Genomic DNA, 23,552 nt, shown 5'->3' with positions numbered 1-23,552 from the left:
CACCGCCTGGAGTCCAGCACACACACATTGCAACCTCGAGGAGCTCGGAGACCCATTTCATCTGTGCGCAATGACGGGTGCTTTGATCTCATAACATCCGGTGATATCACACGCGCTCGCTCGTAACACACCCCATAGAGCAGGGGTGCCCAACCTTTTTGAACCGAGAGCTACTTTCAAAGTTGCCAATCTGCCGAGATCTACCAGTCCAAATAGAGACGTAGCCATTACTGGCAGCCTATACCAGGTACATACACACTTCTACTTGTATAAAACTGACCTTCGTACGATTAATACTTCATAAAATACTGCAGATCCTTTGTCTCACCTCTTTCTAATCTACACACAAGTATTTAACTGAAGCTACACAACAGTGTTGTTGAGACAGAGTTGGAGTTTATGCACACGTCACTACAGTGGGTAATGTTTTTAAGAAACATTGAACAGTGCTGCCACATGACACAGGGAAAAGAGAAAAGACTCTGAAACCTTTTCTTTGCCATTATATAAAAAAAGTGTTGCTACAAAAGTATAAATTAGGCTTCCTAATAAGACGACTCAGATCTGAAGCTACTCAGGAATCTGCAAGTGCAATAAAAACATTAATCAAATCAAACCCTTTTTTGTAGCATTTTAGTCGAGTATAAAAAGAAATGCCTTTCATAGGATGCAAGCAACACTAGCTTCTTAACCTGAGTTGATAATAGACTATAATAATATAATATAACATTTTTCCTCTTAGGGTTTCATATTGAGGAGGAACCAGTCAGTATCTGGTGTGAGGGGTAGGGTAATGTTGTGAATCGAGTGGCCTGTGTTCGTCGTCCATTACATACGCCTGCCCATACCATAACCCACCACCACCACGGGCCACTCGATTCACAACATTACCCTACCCCTACCCCTCACACCAGATACTGCCTGGTTTTCGGACCCCCCCAATAAAGCAAAACTGCACGTTTCAGAGTGGCCTTTTATGGTGGCCAGCCTAAGGCACACCTGTGCAATAATCATGCTGTCTAATCAGCATCTTGATATGCCACACCTGTGAGGTGGGATGGATTATCTCGGCAAAGGAGAAGTGCTCACTATCACAGATTCTTTCAGATTTGTGAACAATAATTGAGTTGTTATTTTTTGTTCAGTGTATATATACAAATGTTGACTTCTAGACATGAAGTTATAATTTCAAGTGAAAACGTTACCTGTCCCAAACAAAGTGACTCCAGGTTCTCCCAAATATTTATCTTGGTTTGTTGTGATCCTGAACCTGTACTCAGCTGAGTCGCTGTCTCTCAGGTTTCTGATCCTCAGAGTGCAGGTGTGGTTTTCACAGAGATACTCTCCACGACCTGCGTACTCGGAGACGGTGTTCAGATCTACAGGTTCACCATCTTTGTTCTCAGTACACCAGAATGTTTTTCCTACTGTGTTAACGTCTTTCCATGGAGATGGGTAAGTGTAGCAACAGCTTATCTCAACTGTTGATCCTTTCACTGCGCAGATCTCAGTAGAAGAGCAGGTCACTCCCGAGGCATCCTGACCCTGAACCACTGAAACACAGAGCACACCAGAAACCACACTCAGACTTAAAGGTGGGGTAGGTAAGTTTGAGAAACCGGCTCGAGATACACTTTTTGTAAGGATTCACAGATGGAAGGCAGGTAGGCCGGCTCAGATGATTGGTCGTGCTTTTTACAGCGCCACGGCTTCCACAGATGAATATTTTGTCAAAGCACTTAACCTCTTCAGATATTCATTGCTGTCGGGATGTTAAGAGCATTCCATGGAATATAACAAAGTGTATCTCGATCCGGTTTCTCAAACGTACCTACCCCACCTTTAAGTTAACAATTAGTAAATATGACACATGGCAGCAAACACAATGTATTTATAGGGTTAATGTAATCAGAACAAACTTCAATATCTCGAATTATCAGCAGACAAAAACATTCCCTGAACACGAATCTATCTAACTAAAGCTAAAATGAAAACAAAAATGATATCAAATATTTATCATAGTTGATTTTCTAAAATGTAAAAACATATATATATATTTGACACACTAGAGCAGGGGTGTCAAACTCAATTTTAAGTAAAACTCAGCAATCTGACATCAGAGGTCGCGTTAACAGAATATTTTCCGTCAATGACGGATTTTTTCTAACAATGACGGAAAAATCTGAAAGCAGTCATTTTGACAGATTAGAACAAACTCGGAACAGCGCCACAATGCCCACCAGCGGCCCACTTTATATTACATCCTTAGTGGCCAGGTCGACTGAGGGCGATCTACTGTAGTCTGTAACTATTATTTAGTCTTTCACACTGCGGTACTTTTCCCACAAAGGTTCAGTTCGCATGAACCTAATGTGCAGCGACTGGTCACACACTTCACTCACTCACGCACACACGTCACGCACGCACGCACACACACACACACACGGCGCGCACGCGCGCACACACGGCGCGCACGCACACACGGCGCGCACACACGGCACGCACACACACACACACACACACACACACACACACACACACACACACACACACACACACACACACCACACACACACACACACACCACACACACACACACACACACACACACACACAACACACACACACACACACACACACACACACTTCTCTCACTCACTTCACTCACACACTTCTCTCACTCACTTCTCTCACTCACTCACACATACACTCACTCACACACTTCACTCACTTCACTCACTCACACACTTCTCTCCCTCAGTGTGACAGTCTGCCTTTACTGTGTTCTTTATACCTTCTGATGTAACCTGCACTTTCATCACTGCAGCTAGTTTTGTTTTATATTGTTTCCAGTGTTTTTATTTCAAGCGGACACGTGCAATTATTCTATTTTGAAATGACAGATTAGTGACACCAATGCTAGCATTAGCATTAGTGTGGACAAGAGTTATGGCAATTTCAGCTTTTATTTATTAACTCAAACCAGAACAGAACCAGAAAAAGTAGAAATCTAAAATATTTCGGTAAAATAAGAACACGCCCGGTTAGCTGCTCTCAGGAGGGAGTCCAGGAGAAACGAGAGAAGGAAAGTAGCCTTCGCTCAGAATCTGTGTTACCTTCAAGGACCAGGGGAAATAGTTCAAGGTAACAAAACACAGGACTTCAACTGTCACACACACTCCACGAGGTGTTGCTTCAGCTCGAGTCGAGCTCTTCGTAAAGATACGGGTCCAGCTCACGGAGAGCATTGATCAGAACCCTGCTGGCTGCAGCTCCTTTATTTCGCACCGCGTCCAACACCTCTCGTGCTCCGTCATATTGGGGTTTGGTTCTGGCTGACGTCATTTCAGAATCAGTGATAACTCCAGACTCAAAGAGTTTATCCAGAAGATCCTTCAGGACAGTTGGAGTCACTCTTTGAATGAACTCTGTCCGAACTGAGCGCAGCCACTGGTCTGCTGGGACTCTGCCCTCTGCGGGGACTCTGCCCTCTGCGGGGACTCTGCCCTCTGCGGGGACTCTGCCCTCTGCGGGGACTCTGCCCTCTGCGGGGACTCTGCCCTCTGCGGGGACTCTGCCCTCTGCTGGGACATGTCTCTGGGACAATTCATGCCTTGGATCTAGTAGATAAACAGGGAAAATACTTTTGTTGAATAACCACATCACATTAAACAGATCTGTTAAAAATGAAAGTAACTCAGCATTCCTACGGGTGGATTTCTGTTCACTTGAAGTTATAATATGTAACATTTCCTCATTAAAATGTAAACTACTACACCTATGTTAGTCGTGTTTTGTTGAGTTGTGTACGTACATTATCCCAAATGGTTCAGAGAGACATTTCATTGTAATCAAGGTAACAGTACGTTCATCACGGTCTCCTTTAATGGGGGCGTATCCATTTAACCATGAGAAGCTGAAGACTACAACTCCCATGATGCCGTGCTGTTTCACCACCACACCACACTAGTTTTACTATGGTTTTAGAATATAACAGGTTGTGTGTTTCATGTCGTAATGATGCGCTGCCATGGAGCCTTCATAGAGAAGGCTATGAGATGGAGCTGGAGAGTTATCAGTCTATCACTGGGTCTGAGCTCAGGCGGAGTCTTTACCTTCCAGTGACGCGCGACAATACCAGACTTCATGTCCCCCTTGGTCCTGGACCTTCAAAACCACTCTCTCTGTTCTCGTCGTCAGGGAAACTTGAAATGTCGGATGGTAGTTTGGTCCAAAGCTGGAATCAAAGGTTTTACTCTGAAAGCCAGAAGCAGAAGTTAAACGTGTATCTGTTTCTTTCCTGATTGTGATATCACATGCAGACACATGTGTTAATGACCATTGTGTTCCTTCAGAGGAGCATCAGGGACTCACCTCCGGCTGGATGTAGAAGCCCTCAGGCTCACAGTGCACGCTGTAACTGTGATGGATGTCCAGCTCACAGTCGGAGGAGTTTGTGATGTGCACAGCACGTTTGTGTCTGTCAGCAACCTTCAGTAAGAGCGTAGCTTTAGTTATTCTCAGATAGTGAAGGATACTTTATTTAAAGATCGCATTAAACAACAACAAACGTTGACAGACCTGCTCCACAGATTGATGAAGTATATATTGCCTTTGTAAAGCAATATTCTAAATATATTCTTTTAATGATTGGATAGAAGCTATCGAAGAAGCTATTCCTTTGGCACAGGGCTCACTTCCGTGTCTGTTTGAGACACACCAGGATTCCAGCTACCTTTGTTGTATTGTCATTACTAGAGGCTCTGAGGGACGGCGTTTCTAAAAGAGCTATTGGCAGGGATTCATCTCAGCAGGTCTTTCAGTTCTGTGTGACAGAAAGACATGCTGAGAGAGAATCATACAAAAGCACAAAGAGCCATCTGAAGATTTACAGTTCAGATAGATCGTATCCTTCTCCCAGCACGAGAAGGTTTGAGAAGAGGAGCAGAGTGTGTGGAAACAACTGTGGCATTAAACCAGTGTTTAGTCTGATGGTGGGCATGTAGAGGCTGGCTTTACCTCCTCCACAGGGACGTTGTTCTGCAGCAGATGTACATCCAGGGTTTGCTCCTCTCCGGACGGGGTTCGTAGAAACACCAGAATTTGGCCCTTTATCCGCCTCTTTAGAAGCCATTTAAATGTATCGATGACGAGGCCGAAGAGAGAGAGGTGAGGCACCTTCAGCACCACGTGAGTGTGTGTGGCCTCCAGCGGCTCCAGGATGCTCAGGCCTTCATCAGAGATGTGGACGACAGACAACAGGCCGTCCAGGAGCAGCGCTGTGGAGCAAAGAGCTGGTTCGTCATCTTCAATGTCACACCACTTTAGCTCAGAGGGAATGTTGATCTATGTCAGTGTTTCTCAAACTTTTTCACACCAAGGACACTTAACCAATAAAAAAAAACACTCGCGGACCACCTAACTCCACAAATATCCAAAAACACATCGTTTTCCTAGAACAGATTACAAATCGCCTGAAAATGGTACAAACAAGGGGAAACATGTATGATGAAGGTGTTGTACTGGACTATATCATGCAATCGAAAGTTAAATTTAAACTCGCTCCATTGTGGAGATATTCCTGTGAGAGTGCGGAAAACTTTTATTTATTTATTTATTTCAAATGTGAAATGTTACCAATATACTCACGGACCACTAGGGGGCGCTCACGGACCACCAGTGGTCCGCGGACCACACTTTGAGAAGCACTGATCTATGTCATTCACTTTGGAGCCTCACTAGGGTGTACCAGTTTATATCATTCACCTTTCATTATCGATCCGTGGCCCTGTGATCTTTCTGGATGGGAGCATTTACTGTTATGCATAAACGTTATTAATTATTTTTGTATTTTTAAGAACGCTGAAATGTTTGTCAGAAAAGCTTGACTGTGTCCGGTCTCATGTCTGAGGGATTCTCTAGATGTGTGAAGAGTTTTCTAAACAAAGCTTTTAGGGCGTAACAAAGTTCTGTTGTTTTGTTTTGTACATGGTTCAGCCAGACTGACAATGTAAAGAGCAGAGAGAGCAACATATGAATAACAAAGCAAGAATTCATCAAACTGCTAGCTTAGCATCACAACACTAACACAGAGTTAGCGTTGAGTTAGCACTGTTAGCAGCTGAGCATGCTGCGGACTGACACATCCCAGTTTAAATCTCTTTAGTATTGCAGTGAAGAGACTGCAGAGGGCCCGAAGAAAATCTTTAGAGCTGCATTGCATCGTCTGCTTCAATAATGATCAATAATGTCATGCAACACATCGATAAAATGGACGTTTCCATAATCTAATTGTTCTTCTTTTGGGGACAAAACTATATGAATGTAAAGAATACAATTGGTGTCTGAATTATACTAGTTTAATAAAGCTGCTTCATAACCTTTAACGGTAGTGGATATAAAAAGGTGCCACATAAATTTTATACAAGTGTATATGTGTTAACACTGCAGATGTCTTTACCATCCGCTGTCTCACTGTGTGGCAGGTGGAGCTGGCAGACGGCAGCTTCATCAGAACTCTTCACGTCGAACAGCGGCCCTGCTGCCTTCTTGCCAGCTGATTGGAGGAGGCTCTCATCCCAAGGGACCGTCCTGTACTGAAGCTCTGCCTCCTGAGCCATGACGAACACCAGGCCAGTCGAAGCACACTGGAACACACCTGGACCAGGACACCTGAAGCTGTAGACACACGGGGGACAAGCTACTACACCAAGCCTTCACTGGCCTGTGTTTTGAGTGACAGGTGTTCTGATCAGATTTGGATTTTGGGGAGTTCAAAACCAAAAAGCAGGATTAGGATCACTTTGATATCCGATCAGATCAGGAAATCCAATCCAAGCTTTAATCTGGATCAAATCTTCAAAACGGGTAGTTCAAACCGACAGCACAGGATTGGCCCAACAAACTGGTGGGATCAGGATAATCCAGAGGGGTGGATTTCCAGTGGATTACCAGAGCAACATGTACTGTACAATTTATTTTAAAATATGTTTCAATTTAAATTAGATGGTAAAGTTTGTTAACTGAAATAATACACAATTTTTAGCCTTCATGGGAAATACATTTTATTTTTCCATTTTTGCTCACGTTTGTGGTGGCCTATTTTGTTTTCAACCAAATGTTGATGACATACATTTTTATGCTCATAAAAGTATCACAGCAAAGAGTGTCAATCACAAATGTAATTTAGATTAAAGTAAAAATATCTTCAACAAAAAAAAGTCCATCATCTGTCATCACCTTTCAAATAAAAAAAATATAATTAGACATGATAGATGTCTGCAATGTGGTCTCTTGTCTTCCTTGTATTATTTTTCATGTCCACTAGATGGCGCTCGGTAGGATTAAAGCACTGATATTCAGGATCTAGTCATCTTGAAAAGTCGTAATCTGGATCAGGGTGATCCTATCCTGAATTGCTTTGAACTCCAGGGACAAAATCTGTCCGACTTGTCTGATCCAGGATCACACAAAATGGGATTTCAAAATCTGATCGGATCTGATTGAGATTAAACGTTTTGAACTCCTGGGCCCTGATGATTACAGGAGCATCACTGAAGATGTGTCCACGTGCATCAGTATGTGTGTGCATATGTGCAAAAACAAAACAATCCTATACACAGAAACATTATTTTATTTATGTCTGCTAGAAAGAGATGGATGCAATACCTCATGGGGAAAGACATGAAATTAAACACAATAAAATAAATATATATTTTGAATGTGTTAATAATTAATAATGTTCGGTTATGTTAGCATTACCTGTATAAAGATCCAGTTGTGTGTTCAGGTGAGAAGGATTCAGGAGCCTGGAACAAACAAAGTTATTTATTTTGTATTTGAAAAATGCTAATTAGTCATGATCATCTGAGGTCATTGTCAATTTCAAACAGTCAAAACATAGTATTACCAGCCAATCGCAGAACACAAGTACCAGCCAATCACAGCACAGTATTACCAGCCAATCACAGCACAGTATTACCAGCCAATGACAGAACACAAGTACCAGCCAATCACAGCACAGTATTACCAGCCAATCGCAGTATTACCAGCCAATCACAGCACAGTATTACCAGCCAATCGCAGAACACAAGTACCAGCCAATCACAGAACACAAGTACCAGCCAATCACAGCACATCCTTACCAGACAATCACAGCACAGTATTACCAGCCAATCTCAGAACACAAGTACCAGCCAATCACAGAACAGAAGTACCAGCCAATCACAGCACAGTATTACCAACCAATCACAGCACAGTATTACCAGCCAATCACAGAACAGAAGTACCAGCCAATCACAGCACAGTATTACCAACCAATCACAGCACAGTATTACCAGCCAATCACAGAACTGAAGTACCAGCCAGCAGGAATATTTCCCATTTCGTCGGGGATCCAGATATTTTAAATGGCATCGTCATATACATTTATTGAATCAACTTCGTGATATGTAATCCTATTAGGCACACCTCCCATTAAAAAAAAAATAAACAAATTAAATAGAAATATTCATAACTCATAATCAAATACCTGAATCAGTTCGATCAATTGCGAGCGTTATAGCGTTTAACTTGACAGCCCTAACAATTATATATATTATATTTCAATTCAGTGGTGAAATAAATACACTTCACTCTTTACAACTGCTCCTCGCTCACCGTTCTGTCCGTCTTCACTTCCTGTTCCACACTGGAGTCACCTGATGGAAAGAAGAGGTGAGAAAAATAATAACTAGAACATTCAGAGACATTTTGACTGAGACTTGTGTGAGCGTCCCGATGCTAACATTACCCCCGCTGAGTAAGTATTAATAGCATTAGTTGAATTGTTAAGTACAACAAAGAATATCCATACATTTTATCTCACTTTTAGCTGACTATTTTAACTGTTATCTATTACATTTTTGGATTATTGTACCACATTCCTGCATCGTTTCTGAACATCTTTAGATTACCACTGGATTTAGTTAACGACCGACGGGTGTGTTCAGATATCAAAGCTCCTCTCCCCTCTAGCCGTGATGTCACCCACTCTAAGTCTTAACGCGCTCCCCCAATCATTCCTATGGCGCAAATGATCGCAGTGTTCTGTGATTTGCGTGATAGCGGCTACAGTAGGTGAATCTCTTATAAAAGACAGAGCAACCCGATCCCGGTCATTCTGGACGTTTTCATGTGTTTCGTTTCAAAGCTGCCGGACGAGTAGCATGACAACATTTGTGGCGAAAGAAGGAGAATGAGATGAGATAAGTATGTCGAATACTATACTGTGTGTGGCTTTGCCAGTCACACAGAATTAAACTTGAACAAAGAGAAACATTGGCCACCAAAATGATTGAATAGAGCTGTAACAAAATGGAATTAAAATATATTGTTGTTGTACTACAAAGACTATTTAAGATGTAATGTACAGTAGCTTGATGAATGGAGGATATGGTTTCAGTACTCACAGGTCTTCTGGATCTTGGCTCTGATCGTCTCGTTATTGATCCTGTAGGGATGAACACAATCCAAACGTTTTAGATCCAGTTTAAAATAAGTGTTGAGTCCTGACTGATCTCATGCTTTACATCCCATGATATCTTCTCTGCGAACACTACGACTGACTGCCACAGCTTTCTGCTGCACTACAGGAAGTAACAGTCATTAGTCTAGAAACTAAAAACAACACGTAAAAAACAGACTACCTTTTCCACTCCTCTGTAAAATATGTCTGTTAGAGTTGATTCCTTATTAAAGTTTGGCTTTGCATCTTCAGCCGGCCTTCGATAGTCGATGGAAGAATGAAAGAGCCTGCAGTCAGTGGGAAACATCACTGATCCGTTGTGATTCCCCAGCGAGAGAAACACCTCCCTGTGTTTAATACAATCCTGCTGAACCAGCAGAGACTGAGTCGACCCCTTACTGACCTGAGAGTCTCCAGTCTGCAGTGTGGACTCTCCAGAAGATCTCTCAGCAGCTTCACTCCTGCATCCTGCACCGTGTTCTCACTCAGGTCCAGCTCTCTCAGATGGGAGGGGTTGGACGTCAGAGCTGAGGCCAGAGAAGCACAGCTACTCTCTGACAACCCGCAGCGCGTCAGTCTGAATACAGAAAACATGGAGGATAAATATCAATGTATAATCCAATCAGATGTGTTACTCAATATGAATGAAAACAAAAATCTCTGCGTGAAACAGGGAAATAGTCCCACACTGCCGACATGTTGTATTTTTGTTTTCTTTAGTTCATGTTTTTTTTAATTATATAAACGAACTACGGGTGCCGCAGATATTATGACTGAACGCGAGAACAAATAACAAAAGCATCAGCGACTGCCATCGGTGAATGTCACCTAATTTGCCGATGTGCTGAAGGCAGTAAATAGGGCGAACGTCGGCCGATGCCGATGTCTGGCCGATGTATCGGTGCATCCCTAAAAAAAAAATATTATTTTTAAAAAAGTAAACTTTATCAAATTAGTAAAACTAACATTACTTAAGATGACCTTTATTCAGACGTTATCTTTTACTAAATATTATAAACAGATTTGCTTTTTACAACTAACATGTATTACAGTTCAAGAATCAGTCAACATGTGTCTGTAGTTCTTCAGTTAGTACCGATGAAGGAAAATATGAATAAAAGAACATTTACAACTTAATGGATGTAATATATTTATGTTCAAGAATCAGGTTCAATTACAAAGTGAACATATGAGATCTCCAGCAGTAACACAGAGTCAGTGAACGGACCTGAGAGTCTCCAGTCTGCAGTCTGGACTCTCCAGAAGATCTCTCAGCAGCTTCACTCCTGCATCCTTCAGATCGTTGCCACTCAGGTCCAGATCTCTCAGATGGGAGGGGTTGCACGTCAGAGCTGAGATCAGAGCCGCACAGCTGATCTCTGACAACTTGCAGTTCCACAGACTGGATAAAGAAAACATGATGTTTAACAGGGTTTTAATGTCAGAGATGATGCAGAAACAATCCATTGATAATCTGGAACTTTAACTTTTATCATATCTTTAACAACGCCTTCATCTCCCTCACAGCTCATCAGTACTGACAGCATCTCCACGTGAGTCTGTGGAAGCTCAAACACTCTCCCTCACACATTCACCTTCTCTTTGCTATTCTGCTGAATATTCAGTCATTAGCAAAAATGGAGAAAATAACAATTAAAATGTATTTGTTCAAATTCAGAAAAATCATAAATACAAGCAGATGTATGTTAGTTGTATATGAACTGACCCGAGAGCCTTCAGTCTGCAGTTTGGACTCTTTAGTCCAGAGCACAGCAGCTCCACTCCTGAATCCATCTGTTTGTTGTGACTCAGGTCCAGATCTCTCAGGTGGGAGGGGTCGGCCTTCAGAGCCGAGGCCACCACTTCACATTCAGTCTTTGAGATTGTACAGCCATAAAGCCTATAATGACACATATATTCCAACATGTGTTAAAAAGAGGAGACATTATAATCAGGGCTGCACATAACTGGTGCACCCCCCGCCAAAAAAGGAGCACCGGATCATTTGAAAAAAGCGAGCCATTTAGGTTTCATTTTTTTAATCCGTCATCGAGCACGACGGCGTCTGCGATCCCTCGCTCTGCCCCTCGCTATCGCGTGAAGGGTCTGCTTTATGCGCTCCGCACAGTAACCCTGCTGCGAGGCATACAGTGAACAGTTCATGAGCGTGCTCACTAGCGCACCTCCCCCCCCCGTTCATAAAGTCAAGTACCCCTCAAAAAGGTCCGGTTTATTTTATTTTAAGGATGCGCACCATCTCCAGGTGCTCCTTTGAGAACCAGGGCAAACAAGTTATGGGCAACCCTGATTATAATGACCTCAAGCATTTTATGAAAATATATTTGAGTTATGTTCTGATGAGATTAGCTGTTAGTCCATTTTATATAATAATATATTATATAATAATATGTGACTGCTACCAAAAAAAACAGAAATTAAACAAATCACTTGATAATATTAGAGAGTATATATTTAAATGTTAATTAATATTTGGACGTGAATGATGGATGAAGGATGTTTTTGGCTTCTCTGAGCATCTGAAAATGTATTGCACACACAAATACAATAAAGTTTCAATATGTTGAACTGAATACCATCAGCAAGATGCTCCCAGTATCTCAGCATTAAGACATAACTCTGTTATCGGTGGGAAATTATATAGATCTTATTTTTAACTCTAACACATGGTGATAAAAACGTATGTGTCTGTTTAAGGATAAAGAAACTACTAGAAAGTAATAAGTGCTTTCACTGAACTGTAAATACTGCTGTGTGGTGTGATCACACGCTGCTGTGATAAACCTCGAAAGTCCTTCATGTGTTTGACATGTGTGTGTGTCGCTCAAAGCAGTACGAAGAGAGGCGGTACACCTTCTGACCCACATTAGTTTATAAAGGTAATCACATCTGGACTTACTTGGCTTTTTTGCAGTTCCTCACAGCTGGAATCAGCCTATGTCGTCCCTCGTCTGATGTTTTGTAGTTTGTCAGGTCCAACTCGTCCAGAACCTCCTCCGACATCTGCAGCATGAAGGCCAGAGCAGAGCAGTGGATCTCAGAGAGTTTCTCTGATCTGTTCTCTGACTTCAGGAACTCTGTGATCTCCTGATAGACTGCGTGGTCCTTCATCTCTGTCAGGCAGTGGAAGACGTTGATGCTCCTGTCAGGAGACATTGCATAACAGTTCATCTCCTTCAGGTTTCTGATGGCTCTCTGGATGGTTTCTGCTCTGTTGTCTGTGCGACCCAGCAGGCCTGCTAAGAGTCTCTGGTTGGACTCCAGAGAGAGGCCGTGGAGGAAGCGGACAAACAGGTCCAGGTGGCCATTTTTACTTTGGAGGGATTTCTCCATGGCTTCCATTAGGAAGACATCCAGGGGTGGGTAATCCTGATCTCTGCTATACCTGTTGCTATAGTCTCCCTGCAGGAAGTCCTGCAGTACCTCTGTGTTCCTGTTGGTGTAACAGTGGAACACGTAGACTGCAGCCAGGAACTCCTGAATGCTCAGATGAACAAAGCAGTAGACTGTTTTCTGGAAGATCACACTCTCTCTTTTGAAGATCTCTGTACAAACTCCTGAGTGCACCAAGGCCTCGGTGACGTCAAGGCCACAGCGCTGCAGGTCTTCTTGGTAGAACATGATATTTCCTTTCTCCAGATGTTCAAACGCCAGCCTCCCCAGCTTCAGGAGAAGCTCCCTGTCAGCCTCCAGCAGCTGCTGTGGACTCGTCTCATGTCCCTCTTCATACTTCTGCTTCTTCCTCTTGGTCTGGACCAGCAGGAAGTGTGAGTACATGTCAGTGAGGGTCTGGGGCAGCTCTCCTCTCTGGTCTGTAGTCAGCATGTGTCCAGAACTGCAGCAGTGATCCAGCAGAAGACTGGGATCATGCACATGATGTGGAGGCTCCTGGAGCTCTTGATGTGAGAGATGATTCTGCTGGACAGGCCTTCATCACTCGATCTCCTCCTGAAGTACTCCTCCTTCTGGGCGTCAGTGAAGCCTCGTACTTCTGTCACCCTGTCCACACACCCAGGAGGGATCTGATTGGCCGCTGCAGGTCGGGAAGTTATCCAGACGAGAGCCGAGGGAAGCAGCTTCCCCCTGATGAGGTTAGTCAGCAGCACGTTGACTGAGGACGGCCGAGAGACCTCAGACACAACCTCACTGTTTCTGAAGTCCAGAGAAAGTCTGCTTTCATCCAGGCCGTCAAAGATGAGCAGCACTTTGCAGACAGCCAGCTGCTCTGCTGTGACCTTCTGTAAGGTCGGATGGAAGACATGGAGCAGCCGGAGAAGACTGTACTGCTCACCTTTGATCAGGTTCAGCTCCCTGAAGGAGAGCGGGATCACCAGACGGACATCCTGTTTCCCAAACCCTCGGCCCAGTCCAGAGTGAACTTCTGCACTGAGAAGGTTTTTCCAACTCCAGCGACTCCGTTGGTCAGGACCGCTCTGATGTGTTGGTCAGGTGAGGCTTTAAAGATGTCCTGGCACTTGATTGGAGTGTCATGGAGGGTCTCTTTCTTGGAAGCGGCCTCCAGCTGCCTCACCTCGTGTTGGGTATTCACCTCTTCACTCTGGCCTTGTGTGATGTAGAGCTCAGTGAAGATCCTGTTGAGGAGGGTTCACTTTGATCAGTTCCTTCAGTCACACGTTCACATCTCCTCCTCAGACTGAGCCTGTGTTCATCGAGAACCTCCTGCAGACCACCATCCGCTGAAAGAGAAGGACGCATCAGAGAATGAGGAAAATGCTTTTGACAATCTAACAATAAAAGAGTGTAAATGTTTTATAAAACAGCTTCATGTCCATCTCTACAACAGTTTACTTAATCAAAAAACAAATGAACCAGGAAGAGGAATAAAACCCTGCGTGTGTTCGGCCTCTTACTTTGTACAGTTCTGCTCTGACTGGCTGTCTGCAGGCCAGCTCTGGATCTGGGTCTTCTCCCACACTGGGGACAGGAGGGGTCTCCTGATGGAGGTTGCTGCTCCCAGTGTGAGGTGATTGCACTGTCTGCAGAACCAGTGTCCACAGCTGGTCGAGACTGGATCCTTCAGGACGTCCTGACACACAGCACAGCAGGACAGCTGCTCCTCCACAGGAACACGACTTTTCCTCTTCCTTCTGTGGAGATGAACACATCCGCACTTTACATTAGTGGAGCTGATTATCCCAATTGTACAACAAAGGCGGTAAATTCTAGTTGATATTTTTAAAAGGTCTATATCTCTATATAATATATCTTTGTGATCAGGTAGATAGTTTACACTTCACATGATTATAAAACCACAGGGCATCTGGATTCATGATATCACCCAGAAGAACACAGGGTAACCGTATCTGCTGGTAGCTGGAGAGGGGCCAGTTCACATCCTATGCCACTGCCGAGGTGCCCTTGAGCAAGGCACCTAACCTCAAAAACTGCTCCCTTGGCACCGGATAAGTGGCAGCCTCTCTGCTCTGCCACCTCTCCTATCTGCATGTGGTTGTGTGTGTGCCGGAGTTCCGTTAAAATATGCTGAAAACCGGCAAATCTAAATCTCTCAAAATAATTTCCCCTTAGCGCAATACGGCATCAGTCGTGCCACTTTGACAGACAAGAATAGTATGTGACAGAGAAGAAGAGTCAATCATAATGTGGAGAAAGAGATTTATCCTCCTGATGGGGACATTTTGACCCCTCATGTAAACAAATGCATAATGCTGCGCTATACTTTGCCGCCAAACCCCGTTGCCAAGCAACGCTTATTGTTTGTTTAGGTGTCCTTTGATACGCAGGCTGTCATATCATTAGCTAGAACTAGCTAGATCTGATCGATATGGACATAAACTGCGAGCGAAGTCTAAGCTCTAATCACACTCTCGCAGACTTTTCCGGTGTTTCTAAATTAGATGACAATGTATGTGTGCCATTTAAGAGGAAGAGATGCCTGTTTTTTTTTGTTGTTATTACTGTCAGGAAATATACAACCTAACCCTGGTCCGCCCAGTAGTAATAGTCAGATCGCTACTCCTGCTGATTTTAAAGCTAGGTCTGGGTTGGGTTTCATCCACTTGAATGTGCGCAGTCTGTTAGGTAAACTAGATTTTGTCCGTATCTGGGCAAAATCGACTGACGCTGACGTCATTGTCTTATCTGAAACATGGCTAAATAAGTCTATTTGGCCTCTGACATTGCCTTAAATGGTTTTAATGTATTCGTACCGACCGGCCTAATAAAGGGTGGTGGCGTTGCCAATTTATGTTAAGAATAAGCTCAGTGTAACCACATTAGTTTCCAAATCGATCAGTAAGCAATTTGAATTTTTAGCCATTAAATATAGAAGTGGCAAAGGGTCAACAGGTCATGGTAGTGAGTTGTTACAGACCCCCCTCAGCTGTCAAAGACTCCTTGTCTTCACTAGCAATCTTTTATCACAACTAGACTACAAGGAAATAGTGCTGCTTGGAGATTTTAACTGGGACTGGTTAACTGCAGCGTCAGAGGATTTTAAAAACCTTTGTATCTCATTGAATGTTACTCAGATTGTGGACAGTCCTACTCGCCCAAATTTAAGTCCCCTAATTAAATCCTCCCTAATTGATCTCATTTTAACTAATGGTCCCGATAAATATTCATCTGTAGGAGTATTGCAATGATCTGAGCGATCACTGTGTTGTAGCCACAATTAGGGACCCTAATGGCGCAGTTTCCACCGTTTAGCGTCCTGGACCGTCCTCAAGCGGCCAGCCAGTTTTTGGTGGCATTTCCATATAGCCTAGTACCGGCTAGCGGGTACTTTTCCCTCTTTTCCGGCCCCATAAAATCGTGGTTCTATCAGACCAGGCCAGGGCTGTGACGTCAACACTCGACTGCTGATTGGTCAGAGAGAATCGTCACAAGATCGCGCGCGAGATCATCCCTCGCGTCACATATATATCAAGAAGCAAGCTTGCAGCATTTTGTAAAACGGAGGAGCTACAAAAAATGGCAACGTCGAAGGAAAAGCACACCGTGGTCGACCAAGGAGGTGACGACGTTCCTACATCTCATTGGGGATGATAAAATCCAGCGGAGAGCTCGACGGAACAACGCGAAATGTGAAAGTGTTCCAGGATGTCTCTGCACAGATGTCCGAGCGCGGATTTTCGAGAACTTTCCTCGCGATGTAGGGAAAACGGCAACGGCTTTACTGGAGTCCTGCAAGGTACGCTCACTTCTAACAAAGAAGTCTATTTATCCTTACATTAATGTTCGACAACCCGTGCTTTTATGGAGCCCCGGAGAGCTACATAGCTAGCTAAGGCAGATAGCCTAGGCAGATAGCCTTAGCTAGAGCTATTGTTTGCTAACACCATATGTGCCATTGTTTTACGTTCAGTTTTTCTTTTCTATAGTTGTTGTTGCTATTAGTATTGTGCTGCAGTAGTTTGTGGAATTAACAAGTCATGTTGCTGTTCTAGATGATTACATTGGGACTCGTGAGGAGGAACATTCCCTAACAACGGTTGATGGCAGTGTTCCGTCCACTTCGTCATCGAATCCAGAACGGACCCCAGCCGAAGAATCGACACCAACTCAACCACCAACACCGAGTGCCATCACGACACCGCAGCGTGTGGTTCTAGGTAAGAAATAGAAATGGCAAAACGACTGGAATTGTTTTTTTGTTTTTTAAACCGTGGATCATCCGTCGTCAGTAATTAAAATAAGCTATACCACTGTGTGGAAATGCTCTGTTACAAGTAAAGTCTTAGCTAGTAAGCAGCTAGTACAGTTGTGTGTGACATCCTATCATATACATATATTTATATTCATTATCAACAGGCTGGACATAATGTAATTCACTTTCACAATCATTGTAAACATCTAGGGCCAGAACTTTCTTTAGTTCACCTTACTGTTGTTCTGTTGATACATGTTCTTCTTATATCCTTGTTGTGACCTGTACCTGTCCTGTGTGTTTTTCCTTATTGCTAATTATTATCTTATTGTCACCCAGGCAAGAGGAACGAGGAGGAGAGGATCGGGCCCAGCAGGAACGGCACCATGACTGGGCAGCCGACGTGGCCCGTTCTCCTCCCTGATACTTCAAAAACCTTAATATGTTATTGTACATATTATATATTTTTTTATCTAGTTAATTTTTAATGCAACATTTGTACTTCCTTGTTTATTTATTTCTTTAAATGTTCATTTTATATTTACAATTCCATGTATATTTATGCTGGCTGCCAATTCAGTTTTTACATTTTTTATTTGTATGTTTAATGGCATGCCTTTTTGATACAACATTTGTATTTTTATACTGCCATCAATAAAGTACTTCTTTGACTTATCTTATCTCTGTTGATAATGATGGCACCAACAGAAAAAAATCATAACATACATGAATTTATAAAGCAATACGAACACCATCAGTTAGGAAAAAGCCTCTTACTTTTAAGAGATTTAACGCAGACATTGAGTTTTGCTAGCTTGAGGTCCTACTCTAAAACATTATTACATGTTGATTTTGTATAATGGTATTAAGAATACATGATAAATACATAATACATGTAGAAATTGCTCAATTGTAATACCCTCGTTCTACTAGACTCAAACAACACATTCCTTATATATTCAAAGACGAGAGAACAAAATAAACCTATAACCCTTCAAGCTTTTAACATGTCTAGAAGAAAGATTGAGGTTATATTTAAATATTATTTTATGTTGTGGATACTTTAGTCTCCATCCATGTTTACAATGTCCACACTATTTTACACTTGCATTTATGAATATAGTGTTGCCGTGTTTTACACTTTAGTATTTATGTTTATAGTTAGCTTTGATATTCGCTTAATTGATTAGAAAGATTTCTTTTCATGATCTGATATTTCCTCAAATGTCATTATGGGGCAGTACTTACTGGTGCTTGAATTTCAAATATTCAATTCAGATAATATTTGTTTAAAACATTTGACAAACACATGTATATGAAAAGAAAAAGGATGTATTTATGTTCAATACAATGATACAATGCAATGCTTGCTGTGATCACTTTCCTTCTTGCTGTGATAACAAGCCACACACCAAGAAACAAGTAAACGATCGCTTCCACATCCTCCATTGGTTGTGTGTGTTTTGTGAGTTGTGTCGCATTGAAGATGACGCCACTGCAGTTTTACCCAGCGTCGCTCCCGACCAAAAAGCTGATCGCCCCAGCCTACACTGCGTTGCTACCCCAGGTCCTAAACTGTAATGGAAATGCGCCACGGCCTCGGCCGGCCAGCGAGGCAGCCCGATGGCCCTGAGCGAGACGCTTAGGGACGCTTAGGGGACGCTAAACGGGGCTACCCGTTGCAGTGGAAATGCGCAATAAGGTCCAAAAGTTTAAACCCTCGCATTATCATCAAGAGACAAAAACATTTTTTGTGGAGCAGGGTTAGTGCATGATCTGTTTGATTTTGATTGGGGTAAAATCGATCTGTGATGCTATGTAGAAGCTGCACTGGTCTTATTTTTATCTTGGTTTATGGAGATCATTGATAGACATGCACCCCTGCGTACATTTAGAGTGAAGGGACGAGACAATCCTTGGTTTTCTGCTGAGCTGTCTAGTCTCCTTCTTGAGAGAAACAAGGCCTGGGCAAAGGCTAGGAAATCAGGCTCAGAGGTAGAATGGCTGCGTTTTAGGCAGCTAAGGAATAGCTTCACTTCAAATGTCACAAGTGCAAAGTTGAAGTACTATTTGTCAGTTACCACAGAAAACTAAATAATCCTAGGACATTTTGGAAAGCAATAAAATCGATATCAACCGGTGAGATCCGTAATGAGCTACCTCCGTGCCTTACCACAGCATCTGGCTCTATATCGGACAGGGCCACTATGCTAAATGCTTTAATGAGCATTTTGTGTCCTGTGGTTCTCTATTTGATTCTGTCACTAACTCTGCTTCGGTGAACACCACAGTCTGTGACTCTGAACAACGTGGTCTGGAAAACCCTGTTCAGTTTTACCTCTTTTACTGTTTGCTGTTGTTCATGAAGCCTTATCTAAGCTAGATCCTAGGAAACCGGCCGGCCCGGACAACTTAGAACCTTTCTTTTTAAAGATAGCTGCAGATTTTATTGCTCCACCTCTTACTTCTCTTTTTAACCTCTCCCTCAACACAAATTCAATTCCAAAAGTATGGAAGTCTGCTTATGTCTTGCCTTTACTGAAAGGAGGGGAGGCAACTATTTTAAATAACTATAGACCCATCTCTAAGTTGTCAGTTCTGGCTAAGGTTCTTGAACGCCTAGTGAGTGAACAGGTAAAGGAGTTTTTATGTAAAAATGACATCCTGTCTAATCATCAGTCAGGCTTCAGAAAGAAACACAGCACCATCACTGCCACGTTGAAAGTGGTAAATGACATTGCTAGTATTTTAGATAATAAGCAGAGTTGTGCAGCTCTGTTTATTGACCTTTCCAAAGCGTTTGACACCGTCGATCATCTCATCTTAAAGCAGAGGCTACTCAGTATTGGCATATCCAGCCATGCAGTGGGTGGTTTGAGAACTACCTCTCTGAAAGGTCCCATGTGTTCACTTTGATGGACTGTCTTCTGAGTGGTTAAACATTTCTAATGGTGTACCACAAGGTTTCTGTTTTAGGACCACGTTTATTCTCCATATATATTAACAGCGTAGGTGATAATTGTGGATGAAGCTACTTTACATTTTTATGCGGATGATACTGTGATCAGTGATGTACCTGAACGCGTTCAATGAACGATCGTTCATGAACGCGTTCATATTTTGGGCGAACGTGAACTGGAACGTACTGTATTTCCGCGAGATGAACGTAATTGAGAACGCGTTCATTCTCAGCGCTGTGATAAACGGCGTTCAAAAGTGCGTTCATTCTCAGCACTGTATTATAACGGCGTTCAAAAGTGTGCCAGATTTCATATGCCCTTTCAGCCGAAAAACCCAGTTAAAAACCACCGTAAACAGGCTTCAAAATAATGCGGAAAAACCACCCAATCTTGGCAACAGGCAAGCTGCCTGTGACGCGTACGCGCCTGTCACCCCTGGCTGTCGCACTAAAATATAAATATACTAAATATATCAGACTCCTCACAACAAACATGTGGAACCGCGGAACCGGCGAGCATTGAAATGAATGAATGAATTAGTATGGACGAAGCCGAGAGCAAGCTGCAGCAGCACTCGCTCAGAGTGAGACTCTACGGCAGGGGTGGGGAACCTCCGGCCTCCGGCCGTATACGGCCCGCGAGACAATTTTGGTACGGCCCTCGAGGTAATTTATAAACACACGCAAAAAATAAAAAAATGAAAGAAATCTAGGACCGCAAAAAAATTAAACAAGCGAGTGCCTGTTTTTCCTGGCCAAGGTCAGGGTCCCTTGAACACACACGAGCCTAACGTGTCATCACGTGGTATATGTATCGACTGACAGGGGTGCAGTTCTGACGGAGAGCACCAGAACGCCACTCCAGCACTTCAGAAAATTGCAGTACCGATAAGTCCATACACATGCCGCAGTTTCTGCGTGTCTGTGTCTTTAGTTGAAAAGCCCAGTGCGATCTGCTCATCTGTCATACTGATCAGACAGTCAATAACTGTGTTGTTATCATTAGCATCTGGTTAGCTAGCTATGCTAACGAATATAAGAAGCTTTGTCTACAACCAGTGAGGTAAAGGCACATCTTTATATGATCATTATAGTTATAAAAAAAATAAGAGAATAAAGTAAAACAGGTATAAAATACTATATGACAGTTATTAATAAAGAAGAATACAGTTTGAAAGGGGAGTGATTTGTCAAATATCCATAAATTAAAAGAAAATCTGCTTACAGTTGTGTTTGGGTGTTGAGAGATGTGTCCATAGATCTCCTAATGTTGCTCTCAAAGTGCAACAAGTCTTCCCAGGGGAGCATGCCCCCCGGACCCCTCTAGAGGAGGTTAGGTCCCCCCCACTTAAACCATGTTCACATGTATAGGAAACTAAATACATTTGCACACATCTTGTGTCCATATCCTTCTGTTTTGGTGGTCACGCCACACCCTGCACGTGCCTCCATACGCGAGTCATGGTGAGATATCTGGATTAGGAGGTTTGCTTTTTCTTTGCACAGAATGAAATGAATGGGCTGTGATTTTAGTTTTTTTAAGCAGAGGTCAATAACTTGTACGGCCCTCTGAGGATATTGTAAACATTGAAATGCCCATTAACATCGTACAGGAGACAAATAATAGCTCGCAGCAACGTATTGAAAAAAGAACTATGAACTATAAATTAGTTCATTTTTGAAACCATGAACTTTAGTTCAACATTTTGAATTATGAACTATGAACTGAACTAGTTCATTTTAAAAATGTGTGAACTGTGAACTGAACTAGTTCATGTAGAAAGTGAACTTTCCCAACACTGACTGTTATGTATTGTGCAGGTCCCCTCCATTAAGGAGGCTGTTGTTAAATTACAGGCTGTTTGTAACACTATTCAGACTCAGCTCTCTGAATTAAAGCTTCTTTTTAAATGTGGATCAAACCAAGGTAATGCTCTTTTCTAAAGCTAAAAAGACACCAGAGCCTGTTTTTAGATATTGTAACTACGCAAGGAACAAAACTTGAAGTTGTTGCCTGTTACAAATACCTTGGTAGTCTGGCTTGATGATTGTCTCACTTTTAAACTTCATGTCAATAACCTGCTTAAAAAACGGAGGGTGAGGCTAGGGTTCTTTTTCAGAAACACGTCCTGTTTCTCGCTTGAGGCCAGGAAAAGGCTCTGTGACCTTTGACCTGTGCTGGACTCTGGGGATCTGGTCTATATGAATGCACCGGCCAATTGCCTGGTCAAGTTAGATGCTGCGTATCACAGCGCACTGAGATTTGTGACAAACTGTAAAGCATTAACCCATCACTGTACCCTGTATGCAAGGGCTGGTTTGCTTTCACTAGCTGTACGGAGGCTCAGTCACTGGTACATTTTTATATACAAAGCCATGCTAGGGAAACTTCCATCTTATATCTGCTCCCTGATCTCACGGAGAATTGTAAGTGGCTACTGCTGAGATCGAATGCTGTGGTTTTATTAAATGTGCCAACTGCTAGGACTGTCTTAGGGAAGACAGCTTTTAGATGCGCAGCTTCCTCTGTCTTGGAACAGTCTGCAAATTAAATGGAAACTGAACAATCTGGTGCCACTAAATGTTTTTAAAGCTCGGTTGGATGCTACTCAATCGAAGCTGTTGGTACCTGTTTATGTGGATAATTTTGTAAATGATGCTGAATGATGTCCTTTTGTTGTTCTGTTTCATGTGGAACTACTTGAGCAGGTCTCCCTTGGAAAATAGATCAATGATCTCAATGGGATTTTATCTGTATAAATAAAGGTTTGAAATTAAATGAAGTCTAATCGTCAGCTGCTGCTGATGGAGACACGCAGCTCTACCAACCAAGTCTCACAAAAAAACGTGTAATAACTACTATTTACTCAACAATAACACATAAGTATCCTGTGTTTATTTATTTTTTCGAATAATAAACACAAGTTGGAGTCCGTCAGGACCGAGGGTCGGAACAGCTCATTTGCTTTACAGAATATTACACCCGGAAGTAAGTATTCTCTCCGCTTCGCTTGACAAACCCCGTGATAGTCCTCAAGCTCTGTGATTGGATGTTTGAGTGTGCGCCCAGGGTTACGCCGAGCGCCGAACAGCACTTGAAATGGGATGGAACCACGGCAGCCTGTCCAAAACTGGATTTGAACGGGTCCACCGCGTCCCCGTCCCCCCCACACCCCGTCCCCACCCCGTCCCCAGAACTACACATGCTGGCTATTCTGTTTCGCAACATGTTCTCTATGGCACGTCTCATACTAGGGAGTTGTAGTTTTAAAAGACGTTTTCGTATTTCCCATAATAAGAAGTTGCCAGTATTAAACTTTGTACAACCCTGGAGGTTTAGGGGACAGGAAACACTCACATTTAAAACATATAATTAATAAATGGGTGAAAATTGCTTGCATTAATATATATACCCACATGCCAGCTAAGGTCAGAAGAGCTTT

The 23,552-nt window shown here is 42.8% G+C and overlaps 1 protein-coding gene across 1 annotated transcript in view; it reads right to left on the bottom strand.

The window, feature by feature from the left end:
* Positions 1–2,653: 2,653 nt before the first annotated feature.
* Positions 2,654–23,552, bottom strand: part of LOC117450974 (uncharacterized) — a 52,984-nt gene continuing 32,085 nt past the window's right edge. The window contains 17 exon segments of the mRNA XM_071204167.1: positions 2,654–3,620; positions 4,116–4,257; positions 4,375–4,491; positions 5,020–5,279; positions 6,461–6,678; positions 7,762–7,808; positions 8,659–8,699; positions 9,450–9,490; positions 9,909–10,082; positions 10,734–10,907; positions 11,232–11,405; positions 12,423–13,353; positions 13,356–13,874; positions 13,877–14,131; positions 14,134–14,220; positions 14,395–14,512; positions 14,514–14,631. Coding sequence (XP_071060268.1) covers positions 3,196–3,620; positions 4,116–4,257; positions 4,375–4,491; positions 5,020–5,279; positions 6,461–6,678; positions 7,762–7,808; positions 8,659–8,699; positions 9,450–9,490; positions 9,909–10,082; positions 10,734–10,907; positions 11,232–11,405; positions 12,423–13,353; positions 13,356–13,874; positions 13,877–14,131; positions 14,134–14,220; positions 14,395–14,512; positions 14,514–14,631 — 3,841 coding nt within the window. The 3' untranslated portion in view covers positions 2,654–3,195.

The sequence above is a fragment of the Pseudochaenichthys georgianus genome, chromosome 1 (assembly GCF_902827115.2).
Source record: "Pseudochaenichthys georgianus chromosome 1, fPseGeo1.2, whole genome shotgun sequence".
NCBI lineage: Eukaryota > Metazoa > Chordata > Actinopteri > Perciformes > Channichthyidae > Pseudochaenichthys > Pseudochaenichthys georgianus.
Note: the sequence above shows the minus strand (reverse complement) of the source record. Positions and strands in the feature narration are given on the sequence as shown.